Source organism: Protopterus annectens, chromosome 10.part0 (assembly GCF_019279795.1).
Source record: "Protopterus annectens isolate FY-2018-M chromosome 10.part0, PAN1.0, whole genome shotgun sequence".
NCBI classification, from domain to species: domain Eukaryota; kingdom Metazoa; phylum Chordata; order Ceratodontiformes; family Protopteridae; genus Protopterus; species Protopterus annectens.
In genome coordinates, this window is record NC_056744.1 from 327,735,997 (window position 1) to 327,752,878 (window position 16,882).

General features: G+C 43.1%; 1 protein-coding gene across 3 annotated transcripts in view; it reads right to left on the bottom strand.

The window, feature by feature from the left end:
- The window catches only part of DNM3 (dynamin 3), a 2,680,418-nt gene that overhangs the window by 1,309,824 nt on the left and 1,353,712 nt on the right, over window positions 1-16,882 (bottom strand). For all 3 annotated transcript variants that reach the window (XM_044085220.1, XM_044085219.1, XM_044085218.1), the window contains exon 14: window positions 8,407-8,520. In XM_044085220.1, the coding sequence (XP_043941155.1) occupies window positions 8,407-8,520 (114 nt within the window). The remainder of the gene's footprint in view (window positions 1-8,406; window positions 8,521-16,882) is intronic.

A 16,882-nucleotide genomic window follows, 5' to 3' on the forward strand; every position in this document is an offset into this window, starting at 1 on the left:
CCTCGCCTGCAGCCTCATACACAATGACATGTGTACACACCTCGCCTGCAGTCTCATACACAATATGTGTACACACCTCGCCTGCAGTCTCATGCACAATATGTGTACACACCTCGCTTGCAGTCTCATACACAATGATATGTGTACACACCTTGCCCACAATCTCATACACAATGACATGTGTACAGACCTCGCCCGCAGTCTCATACACAATGACATGTGTACACACCTCACCTGCAGTCTCATACACAATATGTGTACACACCTCGCCTGCAGTCTCATACACAATGACATGTGTATACACCTCGGCAGTCTCATACACAATAACATGTGTACACACCTCACCTGCAGTCTCATACACAATATGTGTACACACCTTGCCTGCAGTCTCATACACAATGACATGTGTACACACCTCGGCTGCAGTCTCATACACAATGACATGTGTACACACCTTGCCTGCAGTCTTATACACAATGACATGTGTACAAACCCCGCCCACAGTCTCATACACTATGATATGTGTACACACATCGCCTGCAGTCTCATACACAATGACATGTGTACACACCTTGTCTGCAGTCTTATACACAATGACATGTGTACACACCTCACCTGCAGTCTCATACACAATGATATGTGTACACACCTCGCCTGCAGTCTCATACACAATGACATGTGTACACACCTTGTCTGCAGTTTCATACACAATATGTGTACACATCTCACCTGCAGTCTCATACACAATGACGTGTACACGACTTGCCTGCAGTCTCCTATACAATGATATGTGTACACACCTCATCTGCAGTCTCATACACAATGACATGTGTACACACCTCGCCTGCAGTCTCATATACAATATGTGTACACACCTCGCCTACAGTCTCATACACAATGACATGTGTACACACCTTGTCTGCAGTTTCATACACAATGATATGTGTACACACCTCGCCTGCAGTCTCATACACAATGATATGTGTACACACCTTGTCTGCAGTCTCATACACAATGACATGTGTACACACCTCACCTGTAGTCTCATACACAATGATATGTGTACACACCTTGCCTACAGTCTCATACACAATGACATGTGTACACACCTTGTCTGCAGTTTCATACACAATGTGTACACACCTCGCTTGCAGTCTCATACACAATGACGTGTACACAACTCGCCTGCAGTCTCCTATACGATGATATGTGTACACGCCTCATCTGCAGTCTCATACACAATGACATGTGTACACACCTCGCCTGCAGTCTCATACACAAGGATATGTGTACACACCTCACCTGCAGTCTCATACACAATATGTGTACACACCTCGCCTGCAGTCTCATACACAACGACATGTGTAAACACCTCGGCTGCAGTCTCATACACAATGACATGTGTACACACCTTGCCTGCAGTCTTATACACAATGACATATGTACAAACCTCGCCCACAGTCTCATACACTATGATATGTGTACACACCTCGCCTGCAGTCTCATACACAATGACATGTGTACACACCTTGTCTGCAGTCTTATACACAATGACATGTGTACACACCTCACCTGCAGTCTCATACACAATGACGTGTACACAACTCACCTGCAGTCTCCTATACAATGTTGTGTACACTCCTCATCTCCAGTCTCATGCACAATGATATGTGTACACACCTTGCCTGCAGTCTCATACACAATGACATGTGTACACACCTTGTCTGCAGTCTCATACACAATGACATATTTACACACCTCACCTGTAGTCTCATACACAATGATATGTGTACACACCTTGCCTGCAGTCTCATACATAATGACATGTGTACACATCTTGTCTGCAGTTTCATACACAATGTGTACACACCTCGCTTGCAGTCTCATGCACAATGACGTGTACACAACTCGCCTGCAGTCTCCTATACAATGATATGTGTACACACCTCATCTGCAGTCTCATACACAGACATGTACACACCTTGTCTGCAGTCTCATACACAATAATATGTGTACACACCTCACCTGCAGTCTCAAACAATGATATGAGTACACACCTCGCCTGCACTCCCAGTCTGTTTTGCCATTTAAATTTAATAGCAGTATTTTTAATTTTCTGAGTTAAGGCAGCTTTTGATAATCTCCCTCTGGTACTGGACCACATGGGTGGCAGAGTTTGTGGTTCCACTACACAGAGTAAAAGAAATGTAGACTCTCTTCCTACACCTGTTCAGTGAGCTACTTTTGTCATCTCTGAGAAAGCTGTTTAGCAGAACTACCTTTCAAGGCTACTATAGTGCTGTTAGGTCAATGACTGCATGATCAGCCACTGGCCTTTCATACAATAGGTTACCCTGGTCCTGCAATATTTAAATATCTGATGGTTTCTTTTTTTAGTTTAAATGGTTTAGAATCAGACCCTAAATGAAATTCATCAAAGATGTCCTGAAAAGACTTGACAACAGGATGTATAGTTATTACTTGAGCTATGGCATTTTACTTGGGTTTGTACATCTTATTACAGGTGCACAATTTAGGGGTTGATGAAGTTAACACATCCTAAAATCCCGCTACACTAGCATAACAGAATCAACAGGACATGTGTGAGTGCACAACTGGGACACTGAAGCCTCTTCACCACATGAGCAGGTGTCTTGTCTTTGGGCAGCTGTAGCGGAACATCTGGAAGTTCAGGTGTGGGAAGCTACAGGAGTGAAAGTGACCTATAAAACAGCCTTCTACTAAGTCTGCAGATAAGGGTAAAAATTTAGTCAATCTTAGACATCAGAGTGCTGGTATCAACAGTGGGAGAAGGTCTCCTCACAGTCATAATTCTGCTGTGTTTTGTTATTGTGTTTATCACCGCTCTGGCAGCTGAAGTAATCTGCTAATACTTAACTCTTCTGTCCAGAAACTTTGGTTTTAGTAATGGCTTTTGCACATATTAGCAAAGTTATCAATAAGCTGGAAAGAATTCAAAGATTTTACCCAAATGAAAAAGCTCATCTGTTTAGTCTAAGTTATGAGGACAGGTTGACTGCATTGAATTTGCATTTCATCTTAAGCAGGGATGTAAGAGGTGATCATATACAGATATTTAAATGTTGCCAAGATGACGTGCTGCAGAATATTTTGGGATTAAGTATTTTACAGCTCAGTCAGGGCACAAGAATTCTGTATTTGCAAATCCACTTGCAGAATCCAAATACTAAAATCAAGACAAACTTTTTTGTGGTTACAGTGGCTAAAATTGTGGAACAAATTACCAATCAAACTAAGAGCATCCAATCAGTAGGTCTGTTGAAAAGACATATCAGCACTTTGGAAGCCTATCGTTTAGCAAAAAGATCTTGAAGAATACAGCTCATTTATGACCTCTTGTGAGGCTCTGATCTCTCCTGTTACACTGTAACACAGACGAGCAGGGCACTTCAAGGGGCTTCTACCCAGTGGACCTGAAAAGTAATCCAGCTGCCACATGCCAGGGGATAGATGAATAACCTCAGTCTCATTTTAGGTTTGAGACGCTCACTCACTGCCTGCCTCTGTTCTGCAACGAAACTTATTTTTTATTTATTTTTTTACTTAAATGTTCTCTGCTTCTCTTTTTTTCACATACAGAATATTCTGACGAGGAAGATGGGGCAGCAATAGCAAAAGGAGTTAAACTATTAATCTGAGTAAGTTTATATGTCCTATAAAAACTTTCAAATTCCTAGCGCTCCTAAATAAGGTCTTCTATCAAGTTTGGCACATTGTTTGCACTTTGTAGAATAAATGTTCGTTCTCCAAATAAAATAAGGATTTAACGTGCAAAAACTACTTCTTGGTTATTTTCACTGGGAACATCATGTAAAAAAGTAACTCAGCAAAAAAATATCAATAATAACTTCCAATATTTATTTATTTATTTATTTGTGTGTTTTCTTTAGTTAACCAGATAGGTTGTCAGTGGTCTGAGGACACTTTTCAGCCATAACCCAGGTCAGTTGCACAGTAACAGTGTAAATCACTTTGATGCATTTAGTGTTCAACAGCATATTGCAGGTTACAAAACATTAAGAAGACATTACCAACAATTTCACAGTCATCACCTGTGCATTCCTGGTAATCAGACGGAGATGTCACATTATAATTTCCAAATGTTTATGCTGGTCTATGTTGCTTAATGTTTTTCTTATAAACAAAACATCTTTATTGAATTATCACTTATGACATGGGCAATTATACATTACCATATTTTAATATTTTCAGTGAAAATGTTTTAGTCCCATTACTTTTATAGACAGGTTAGGCACAATTTTATCAACCAGAGCAGTTGTGGATAGCAATAAATAAAGAGCTGAAGGAACAATGCAAACATTATATGTAACATGTGATCTTCTGTACAGCCATTGTCAGTCAAACATTACATAGTTTATTCAGTTCCTGGCTTCCCTTAAACATCATTTCTCCTCCAAAACATTATTCTGCTTGTATGGTTCCCATAATTCCCATTCTATGTAATTTGCTCCCACCCTTTTATAATGATCCCACTTCCAGTTCTTTTATCTCTCTTACTGTATTCACTACTTTTAGTACAGTTGGTTTAGACTTTGATTTCCATTTTGTAATAAATAAGTTTTTGGCAGCCACCAGAATTAAGACTCAGCAAGGCCTTACCATGTCTAGGCAATTCAGATTATGTATCATAGCAGATACCAATTTCCTGACTCAGTATCTCTGACAGAGTAGTCTGCAGGGATTCTTTAAAGTCTGTCAACTCATTACCTTCCCAAAAACATGTTCCCAATTAACTCTTTCTTCCCCACCACACCCCCAACATTTACAATCCAACTTGGGAAAAATTCTCTGGCATCTGCTGGAGTATAAAAACACATACTCAAACACTTCAATGCAAAAATCCTAAATCTTCTAGATTGTCTTGCATATTTGGGAAACATACATACATCCTCCCATTGTTCCTTTGTGAATTGGTTATCCAGTCTCTCTTCCCAACCCTTTCTAACCTCCTCCAATTGATTCTTATAGTTATCATGCAATATTCTGTTTGCTCTGTTAATTATCCATTTTAACAGCAATTTCTCTTCTAGATTCAAGTAAAAACTATACCAGTGCAGATCTTTTGTTTAGGACTCCCCTATCCCTTTCTCTTTGCCTTTACTCTGATATCAGTCCTTCATAGGGAAGGCGGTCTCTATCCTGCAGTCCAAATGAATTCTTGGCCTCTTCCCATTCTGTTAACTTTGCCTCTCGAGCTATTTGCTCCCAATACCTAGGATCATTTGTCAGCTTCCCCCAGTAACTTCCAGCCCCCTCTTGCTGTTCTCTCTGTCCCTAATTGCAGTCATCCCTATTGGCAGAAACTCCTTTCTGCACCCCGTGTTGGCTTAGTCCATAAATATGTTTTCTACTTTATGAATATAATATTCTATGTGGCTTTTTTTAATTCTCATTAAGGATTTGCATCCAAACTCTCAGTCTCTCGTCACTTCTTCAGCTTCTCCACTGTCTCATCATCATCATCTTCCTTTCCCCTTTGAACTTAGCATATTCTGCTTCTGCTATGTAGATGAGCCTTAACTGTCTTTCGGCTTTTTCCCGGTTAGGGGTCGCCACAGCGGAACTCCGGTCCGCTAATGATTGGCAGTGGATTTTTATGGTGCCGAGGTACCAGCCCGACGCCCAACCTTAAAAGAAGGCACACCCATTCACGCACGCACCTACCTGCATGTCTTTAAACATCAGCCGACTGCGGGTGGACATGCAGACTCCACACAAAAGGCGCTCCAGCCAAGAATTGAACCAGAGAACCTCTTGCTGTGAGGCAACAACGCTAACCGCTGCACCATTGCGGCCTTAACTGTGTAGTTCTGAAATATCCCTTCAAATTGTGTAACCCCAAACCAACTTATCCGACCGGATGGATAACTTATTCCAATTGACTCTTGCCCTCTTCCCCTCCCAGATGAAATCCTTCAACCCTTTATTAATTGCTATACACAACTTCTCTGGTTGATAAAAATATGCCAGACCTATGTGTAAAATTAGAGACTAAAATATTTTCACTGTTTGTATCCTGCTCCCCATATCCATAAAACAGAGCTTCCAATTTATGTGTTTTTGCATTATCATTTGTTTAGTCTCTTCCCACATATCCTTATCTGCCATAGCAGAAACCTGTTTAACCCATACTCCTAAATACTTCATTTTATCATGTCCCCATAAATACGGGGGAATTGCTGAACCAATTTGTCTGTGGGAATGTAGGTTACAGCTATTGCCTTTCTTTTATTTCCATTAATTTTGCATCCTGAAAAGACTTGAAAATGTCTCAGAATGCTCTGCAACACTGAAAAATTATTTTCTGGTTTTATCAGGTGCAAAATAATATTATCTGAAAATAAAAGCAACTTTTCTAAATTATATCATTGAATTTCTGAGTCCCTTATTTTATTTGCCAATGGTTCTAAAGAAGTCTTATAGATAAAGATGAAAGTGCTCAGTTATACCACTGTGTAGTTTGGTCTGTGTCCTCCTTTTCGGGTCCTTTGGGTTGGATTACTTGTTTGGGTTTGTGAGTTTTTGGTTTGGTGAAATAATGTATTTAAGTTTCAAAAGAAGACTGCAAAGATCATAGAACTGATGAAACTGACCAACAAATTGCGCAAAGCTGACTGTGCTTGGAAAGCACCTGCTCTTCCTTCATAGACAGACTCCACCTAAAGGCCATAGCGTGAAACTGCAGCCACATCTTCCAAAGGACATTAACTGGAACAAAAGATCTGACTTGAGGACAGATATTCGGCTCTAGGTTTATCCTATGATTATTATTAATTCCTGCAGTAATAATCCTCATGATGAGTATTAAGCATTCAACTACATTTGAACAGCTACATTACATATGAGGTAATGAACAGAAAACTGATGAATTTTTACATTTATTTATTTATTTTTTTGCAGGTCACCACTATATTTCTCATCCTCCTATAACTGCTCCCAGACTTCTCTTGGTGTACTATGCTAACATGTGCCATAATTGTGTATGTCTTCCTTTTTTGTGGCACCCCTGCACCACAATACCAGAGGCAGCTACTGGTACGGGCTCTCATACAGTGGTGCATGCTGCTATTTTTAATATGTCCTAGATTTTCCCCTAAAGACTATTGCATATAACGATGCCAGTGTGTCATGTATTCATACTTCTAAGGACCAACATGGCACCTAATGATATTCATAGTCCTGGAGACTGCAGCATGTAAGGATGCCAGTGTAACTTATGGTCACACTCCTATGTACATACTCATAAGTTTGCTGGCTCCCTACTGGTTAACGTATGCCATGGTGTCTCTCTCCCAGTGTCTACCAGTGTGTTCCCTTCCCTCCTCCTAAAAACTGGCAAGATGAAGGACGGGGTTGGTATAATAGTTAAGGTATTTACCTCACAGACACAAAGTATAGGTTTGATCCTCACCTTTGAGGGGAAACTGGCTTGGCTTAAGATGACCCATAAGAACAACTAGCCTAGTAGTTAACTATGAACCTAGGACTTTTGGCCATTCATGTCTATCTTCCCTAAATGATCTTTTGACTTCCTAGGTCACTAATCAATCTTTGGTTACCAGAGGAGCAGCTGGACATCCTGCCATTTGGCAGAAGGCTGAACCTGTTTAATCACAACTTAATGAAAATAATACACTTCAATTTATATCACTTGATATAGTGGTCAGAGTTATATAACAATGACCAAAGTCCCCTATGTACATCAACATACATTCCAAGTTAAACAATTCCCTCCATGGTTGCAGAAAATCTCAGAAGTGCAATTACAACATTAACTGACATGCACGCCCAGTGACTGATATTCAGGAAATTACATATGAGAGAAGTTTGTCACACTGAATTAAAATATTCCCAGTCTGGAATGCCAAAATGCATCTCCAGCACCCTACCAACTTATTTAGTGAACTGCCACTGCTGTGACTGCAAAAAGTTATACAAGCAACTTAAACACCAACAACCCTTACCCATGATGCATTTATCAAATGCAGTCTTTGTCCAAAGAGTGATACATAGATAAAGAATCACAGAATTTCATATTAGGATTGTCCAGATGTGTACACATCAGAATTCTTCACTATAAAGCCACTCTGTGTTTATTTATTTGTACCTTGTCAACATGTCATTCATTCACAAAGTTATAAGGTCATCATCAATCAACAGGTAGAGGCAGATATGACATCATCAATCAACAGGTAGAGGCAGACATGACATGATTAATCAACAGGTAGAGGCAGATATGACATCATCAATCAACAGGCAGAGGAGGATATGACATCATCAATCAAGAGGTAGAGGCAGAAATTATATTCTGATTGACCTCAGCATGTCCACATGCTGACTTACCTCATCATCTTTATACCAGGATAGGCTCTCTGCTGTTAGAACGAACCAGTATTCCTTAGCACCGCCTTTCATGATTCCAATATTGTTGATTGTGAGCCAGCCTTTCCGGATCACCTGTTCAAAACAGCGGACAGTGAAATATACTGGTTAGATTGAAGAATAATCTGTCCTGTTAAAAAACTGAATATATCAAGATTTGACAATGCAAATAAATGATTTCAGTGACTGGATTATCAGAAAAAGAAGTTATGTACTCACCATAACATTCCATCTGAGTAGGTAACTTCATTTGTCAGCAACCTGTGGGTATCGGATCCAACCTGGATCTGAGCCGGCAGCTTTACAAGCTAGAGATCCGAGCTCCAAGCTCCTCCCCCTACCCATAATACCCTGCTACCTTCCTCTATTCCTCAGATTGAGTTTGCCATAGTATCACAGAATACTACAATAACCAAAGGACAAACCACCTGAACATCCTAACCTGATGTCATCTGGGAAGTGGAACACAATAATCCTATAAGGACGAACTACAGGTCAGGGGGATGGAGGGAGGGAAGGTTGCTGACAAATGAAGTTACCTACTCAGATGGAACGTTATGGTGAGTACATAACTTCTTTATCTGAAGTAGTTAACTTCATTTGATCAGCAACCTGTGGGACAGAGTCCCCAGCTACTAACAACTTGGGATGTCCTCATGGAAGGATATTCCGGAGCACTGCAGAGTCAAAAGATGCGCATCCTCTGGATATTAGATCCAATTTATCATGTGTAATAAAAGTATGAGAGGAAGCCCAAGTAGCGCTGAACAAATGTCATCCAAAGAAACCATCGACCAGAAGGCAGCAGAAGTAGCCACAGAACGGGTAGAATGAGCTTGAACCCTCAGGAGCTCAGGTCGACCAGAGCTTCTGTATGCGAGAAGGATGCATTGGGAAATCCATCTAGCTAAGGTTACTTTAGTCACTGGCTTACCCAGACAGGACTTAGCAAATGAAACAAAGAGTTGATCTGATTTTCGAAATTCAGCTGTTCTGTTTAAGTAAAATCACAACTGTCTATGTATATCCAGAGAACAAAGTCTATACTCTCCTTTGTTCTGATAATTAGGAAAGAAGACAGGTAGATTGATGGACTGGTTGATGTTGGCTTCGGAAGCCACTTTAGGCAGAAAGGAGGGATTAGTCCTGAGGGAAACCCTGTCTTTATGAAAGATGATGTATGGAGGCTTACTGCAAAGTGCGTGAAACTCCGATATCCTCCTAGCTGAGGTAATAGCAATCAGGAAGGCAGTTTTCCAAGATACATACTTTAAGTCGACTGAAGCTGCAGGCTCAAAGGGGGGGCCAGTCAGAGCTTGGAGAACTAGAGTTAAATCCCATGGAGGAAGTGCATCTTTAACAGGGGGTCTTAACAGGAAAGTTCCTTTCAGGAATGTCTTGCAAATCTTAGATGAAGCTAGGGGGCCAAAACTGTTTCCAACATGGAAGTGGGAAATAGCTGCCAATTGAACTTTAACAGTAGAAGAACTAGCCCCTTGATGAAAAATATGGGATAGAAAGTCGAGGACTGCTGGGATAGGAGCTGTAAAAGGATCCAAATTCCTATGCTCCGCCCAGACAGAGAAACGCTTCCATTTACTCTTGTAGACTTTCCTGGTAGAAGGTTTATGACCGGCCACCAGGATGGCCTTAACTGAGGATGAGATACCGGGGGTCCTAGCCATTAATGGAACTGGATCAACCAAGCCGAGAGCTTGAGGTTGTCCAGGTTGGGGGGTTTCAATCCCAAGGGATGAGAAATCAGATCCGGAATGGGATCCAAGGTCCAGGGAGGATGTACTAGATGAGACCGTAGGCATGGGAACCAGGTTTGGCGAGGCCAGAATGGGGCTATGAGGATAACTCTGCTCCCCAACCGACGAGCTTTCTGCAAGAATTTTGTCATCAACGGAAGAGGATGATAAGCATAAAGAAGACCGGATGGCCAAGCATGAACCAGAGCATCTCTGGGGGCTTCCCCTGGTGGGTGAATTAGAGCGAAGTACTCGCTGCACTTTGTGTTCGAAGGCGACGCGAACAGATCGCAGCAAGGTTGACCCCATCTGAGGAAGATCTGTTCCGCTACTAAGAGGTTCAGAGACCACTCGTAAGGTAAGAGGATAGTTCGACTCAACCTGTCCGCTAGAATGTTTGACCGACCCAGTATGTGCGTTGCTATGAGAAAACGGTTGGTGGATATCGCCCATTCCCACACTCTCATGGCCTCTCGGAAAAGTGGGTAAGATCTGGTTCCCCCCTGCTTGTTGATGTACCAGACTACTGACATGTTGTCTGTTTGAATTGCAATAGTCCCTGGAGGAAGAAGGGAATGGAGAGTCTGCAACGCTAGATGCACTGCCCTCATCTCCAGGACATTGATATGCAAAGAGGTCTCTGTGTGAATCCACGTGCCTTGGATGGATCTGCCCATGCAATCACCCCCCACCAGAGGAGAGATGCATCCGTGGTCACTGTGACTTGGAGTGGGGACATGGAGAAGGGGCGCCCTTCCTGGAGGTCCCTGGAATGGAACCACCAAAGTAGAGATTCCCTGCAAACCCTGCTGAGGGGAATAGGTGTAGACAGGGGATGACATTGGATGGACCACTGGACCTGTAAGGTCCATTGGAGGATTCTCATATTCAGATGTGCGAATGGTGACAGGTTGATGGCCGCTGCCATAGGACCCCAGGGCCCTCAGGACTAATTTTGCTGGAGGGGCTGATTGTAGAAGAGCCAAAACGTGAAGGTTTAGGTTGTGGAGTCTGTCCGCCATCAGAAAGACTTTGGATTGTATAGTGTCTATCCAGGCCCCTATGAAATCCAAGATCTGAGTAGGCTGAAGGGAGGATTTCTTGTGGTTGATCGTGATCCCTAGATGGTGGGCTAGATGTAAGAAGTAGTCCCTGGCTGAACATAGTAGATGCTTGGTGGGGGCGGTTAGGAGCCAGTCGTCCAGGTAAGGAAAGACCTGTATTCCCTGAAGCCTCAGGTGGGCTCCTACAACTGCCATGACCTTGGTGAACACCCTGGAGGCTGAGGTGAGACCGAAAGGTAGGACAATGAACTGATAATGGCTGGCTCCCAGCCGAAAGCGGAGAAACCTCCTGGATCGCCTGTCCATTAGAATGTGGTAGTATGCATCCTTGAGGTCTATCGAGCACATCCAGTCATTCTCCTGTAAAAGTGGGAGAATGGATTGAATAGTGACCATCCGGAACTTTTCTTTGGTGACTGACAGGATTAGTGTGGACAGGGCGAGAATCAGCCGTAAGTCCCCATCTTTTTTGGCACCAAAAAGAACCTGGAGTAAAAGCCTGATCCGAATTGCCTGAGGGGGATGTGCTGGATGGCTCTTTTTCTTAGCAGCTCTCTTATTTCGAAGGCTGCTACCTCCCTCTGATTGGGTGGGACATCGGGGACACCGAAGAGGTAGATGGGCCTGCGTCAAATGCCTCCAGAAACACAGACTCATCCGAGGAAGGTTTTTGGGCTGACCACCCCCCTCTAATGCGCAACATTTCCATAATGTCTCCAAAGGAGACGTCTTCAGGGGGTGACCTTGGGGAACCTTCCCCTTCCTCTAAGTTTGTGTCTTCTGTGAGGTACTCGGGTGAGTCCAAGTGCCTCCTCTTGCACTTTCGTTTGTGAGGGACCTCCTCGGGGGGGCTGTCCGAAGAGGGCTCACCAACAATGTCCTGTTCCTCTACAGGAACCATCTGGGACGTAGGCACAGACTGTCCCTGGGGCCGGATGATGGAAGACAGGCCTGTCTGAGAGGGAATGGCGGGTGGATCCGTAGCAAGAACCTGGGGCCTCGAATCCTTCGAAAGGACCCTCTCCACGACGTTGAATGCCGAGGGTGAACTGCTCTCCATAGGATCCGAAAGCAGTCCCCTCGGATCTGGCGTGTGGAGCGGAGCCGGAGATGACCCGATCAGATCTGAAAGAATAGTGCACTCCGACCTCAATGGAGCTGAAGGCCCACTGACCCCTCCGGATCTGATGCTCAACTCATGGCCCCGAGAGCTCGTTTCCGAAAAAGGATCTGACAGACTCGAGGGTACAGTTGGCACCGAAGTAGGAAACACTGCCGGCGCCGACATTACCCCGGCTCCAAAGCTAGTCAGATTCGACAGCTCCGAACCCCGATAGCGGGTTGGAGACGGAGCAATGGGGGTGAAAAAAGGGGTCGAGGCAAGAGCACTCCCATCTGCAGTTGGGCCCAAAGAAATCGACACATCATCCGGTCCATGTCTGCGTCAGATAGACTCCTAGTTGACTTGGATGAGGCTGCCGAGGCTGGCCGGGAAGGCTGCTTAGACGACCTCGAAGGTGACTGAGTCTCCTCCTCCAGCTCTGGGGAGAAACGTGAAGAACGAAGCCGGGAGGGGGAAGACCCGGAGACCTTAAGGGGAGAGGCAAGCTGCTTAGATGGCGGGACCGATGCAGCTTAATCGGCCCGCCTCTTGTGGCTATGATGCCTCTCTCTCTCTCGCTCCTTGTCCTTCCTATATTTCTTTCTGCTGTCCCTTTCCTCCTGGACCAAAGAGGGAGGTCGAGTCCTGGCCAGGGGAGCAGGAGTGGTAGGTGGAGCAGCTGCAGCCAAGGCTGGCGCCACAGAGGGGGAGGAGGATGAAGTGGAATCAGGGGGCAAAGGGCCCGCAAGGATTAGCTTCATCTTCCTATAAAGCTTTGGGGTTGAAGGCTGCACAAATAGTGCAGCCCGAAGAAAGATGGTCAACACCCAGGCAAATAACGCACCAAGTGTGGCCATCCACTGGGACAGCTTATGGCCACACTCGGAACATTTAGAAAACATAGCTTTTGGGCCTTCAGACATTTTGATGAAAAAGAAAAGAACAGGCCCACACGCACACACCTTCACACACAGACAGAGGGAGAGGGGGTATTAACTTTTAACTAGAATAAGAAACTTTAAACTACCCAAAAGGTACTAAGGGAGAGAAGGGAACCACACACACAAAGTTCAGAAAATTTTTTGACAGAAGAAAAGTGTAAAAAACTTTAAACTCACAACACCCACGCTAGGAGCTTGTTCTAAGATGCTTAAAGAAGCCGCGGCAACGAGATCTGGGAACTAGAGGGAGGTAGCAGGGTATTATGGGTAGGGGAGGAGCTTGGAGCTCGGATCTTTGGCTAGGAAAGCTGCCGGCTCAGATCCGAATCTGATCTGATACCCACAGGTTGCTGATCAAATGAAGTTAACTACTTCAGATGCTATGGATTCATTGTCAATTTACATAAATCCTGAAGATACAGATTTCTTACCCAAATGTAGGCCAATGACTTTTCTGTTGGTCAAAGAATGTACAGATAATGTCCTCCCGACCTGGAAGTGGTTGCAACAAGTTGAGTACACTTCCTCAAGCTGCAACTTGTTGCCGAGTGTTTTCCATTGCAAATTACTGCCAACGCTGTTCTGTTAGTGCAGAGGTACAGATTCAAAGATTCGGGGCTTTTCAGCTTCTCTACAGTTACGCAACTGTAGATTTAGTGTATTCAAGTAATGGGGTATGGAGTTACTATACAATATACATAAAGTGATGTGGAGATGCAGCAGAGCTTGCTTCCCCTGACAAGGCTTGCTTCCTCTGCAAAAATATCTTTCTTTTGACTTTCTGTAATTGGCTTTAGCTTTAACCAGTTTGTTTTATACATTTGACGGTTTGAATGTAGTTGACTAATCCAGAGGTAGTGAAACCAGAAATTGCAACATATGTTCTTACACTATTAGCTAATCTGCAAGGGAACCCTCTCTGGTGGATTGACACTGGAGCTGACCAAGGTTAGGCTCTGATACATGTGATTCAGATTTCTTCCAAACCTCAAACATCTGTTTAAAGCCCAGGCCTGGGCTGTAAGTCCTGTAGGACGAAACCTCTTGATCTGAACCGGAAGGTCCTATTGGATCAGATAAACTCAGCATAATTTTTCGGCGATTATATATTTTTTAAGTTAATTTAACATGATCTTTTATTAAATTTAATATGTCAGAAAAACATTTTTGTTTTATTTTATTTTGTTAAGTGACGTAGAACATTGATCTCTGAAGACTATTTACAGGTTTGGCCCAGGAGCAAAAAAAATAACATTATATGAAATATATATGTGGTGCACGTGGTATATGTGACACGTGGTACATGTGGTACACGCGGTACACGTGACATGTGGTACATGTGATGCATGGTACACGCGGAACATGTGACATGTGGTATATGTGGTACATCTGACACGTGGCACATGTGGTACATGTGACATGTGGTACATATGACACGTGGTACATGTGGTACATGTGACACGTGGTACATGTGGTATATGGGATATATGTGATATATGTGAGATGTATCTTACTCGACATATCAAACAAGTAGAAAGACTCCAAAGGTTTCTAACCAAAAATATAACAGGCCTAAAGTTCCTGAGCTACCAAAACAGGCTGGACACTCTGGCATTTTTTTCAGTATAGATCTCTGTATCCCTTACTGTGCCATTAGAGACGCGATTGTCCTGGACCTTCCGTTTCTCTGAAAGACCAGTATCTCTATCAATATTAGAAACAGGGACCTAAATCTTCAAGAACAGATTAATAAAACACAATGATAGGACAGGTTTATAACCCAGCTCCTCCAGATCACTGGAATTACCCCCCCCCTGCATGTTAAATGGTCTGATTCACTATCTTATTTTAAACAAACTAGATGATTGGCTGGGTATCCACAAATAGACTCCAGCATTGACTGGTTTGGCCCTCCTGGAGCAAAGAGGTACGGTCTGAGGGGAGGGTACTGATACGGTGAGAATGGTCATGGGACTCAATGACTTTAGAATATCTATGAATCTATACATTCATATAAAGATTGACTACAGTGAATAAGCATATCATACTATGTACATAATACAGTATAGTTGTGATGAAATTCTATTTATAGAATTAGATGGGTAAAACATCATGTTGTGGGAGAGGAAGTGAGAGCTAGCTTGACAAGGAAGTTAGAATGAAGAGCCCCAGGGAAGTAAGATTTAGGAGGTATGGTGCCATGTAGATGTATTCGGGTAAATGGACGTGTATGATACTGGTATCAGAATGTGAATAATGTGAACAGAATGAGGAGATAGTCAAGTAGTGGAACCCATGTTGATGCAGTAACCTACGGGGGAGCCAAATGAAAACCTCAGAATCAGTATCTAGACAGGAAGAGGCTATAATATGGCATTTATAAGCAAAGAGCTCCTCATCCTTCCTCTCAGAGCTTGAAGGAACTGTATTGGACCACTACTGAAAACTGCATTACTTGACTCTTTATTAATTAGGTATTGTATTACACTATCGTGATAACAAAACTAAATAAAACTTAATTGAAAGACATGGCTGAAGGAATGATCTTTCATCCAGACATGGGGTCTTCCTGCACTGGCTACCTTGTTTTTCACAGCACAGGCTTAATAAGGAGCTTGGACAGTATCAGCACACATAATACTGGACAAAGGGTCGGTCAGAGTACCCAGTGATTCTGAAACAGTATGACAGGTGCACTATGGTCATAAGCTAGCTACCAAGAAGGGCTACTTAATACAGGGAACAGAATAATTCTCACCAGAACTGGGTCAGGAGGATATCCTTCAGTATGCTACCTGTTCCTGGTGACCATAGACTTAATATCCAGGTCTAACAGTGCCAGAATGCACACCTCTAGCCCCAGGCTCCATTTAGAAACTTTTTAGCTACTTTATTTACAAGTTTGAACTGTGCTTTTTGTGACTGCTAACAGTTTATAATAGGAATGAGAAATAAAGGTGGTAAAGCAAAAATTACTGAGTTAATTGTATACGGATTGTATGTGGGTACGGATGTAAAGGGATTGGGGGTAGAGGGTATATGGGTATGGATGTAGAGAGATTGGGGGTAGAGGGGTATAAGCAGTATAGAGAGATAAGGGGAAGGATGAGAGAGAAATATTAATCTGATTGCAGTGAATGAGAGAAGACTGCAGGGATGAAAGGAAGGGGTAAAGTTATGAATGGATAGTGGAAGTAATATATCAGGAAACTGATGGTTCAGCTTGGCGTGTTTCTTTCAGGAATGTCTCCATTGCAGACCTTTCTTCATGGGCGTTTGGCTGGTGCCTCACATGTTCACTAAGTGTTATTGTTTGAACCCTGATTCCTGGTGTCAGTGTTGTTCGATACTTTGGAATACAAGGTTGTTTGAACCCTGATTCCTGGTGTCAGTGTTGTTCGATACTTTGGAATACAAGGTTGTTTGAACCCTGATTCCTGGTGTCAGTGTTGTTCGATACTTTGGAATACAAGGTTGTTTGAACCCTGATTCCTGGTGTCAGTGTTGTTCGATACTTTGGAATACAAGAGATTTGTCCTTATGAGCTTTTTTCTATTTGGCCTTCTCTGGCTGCAG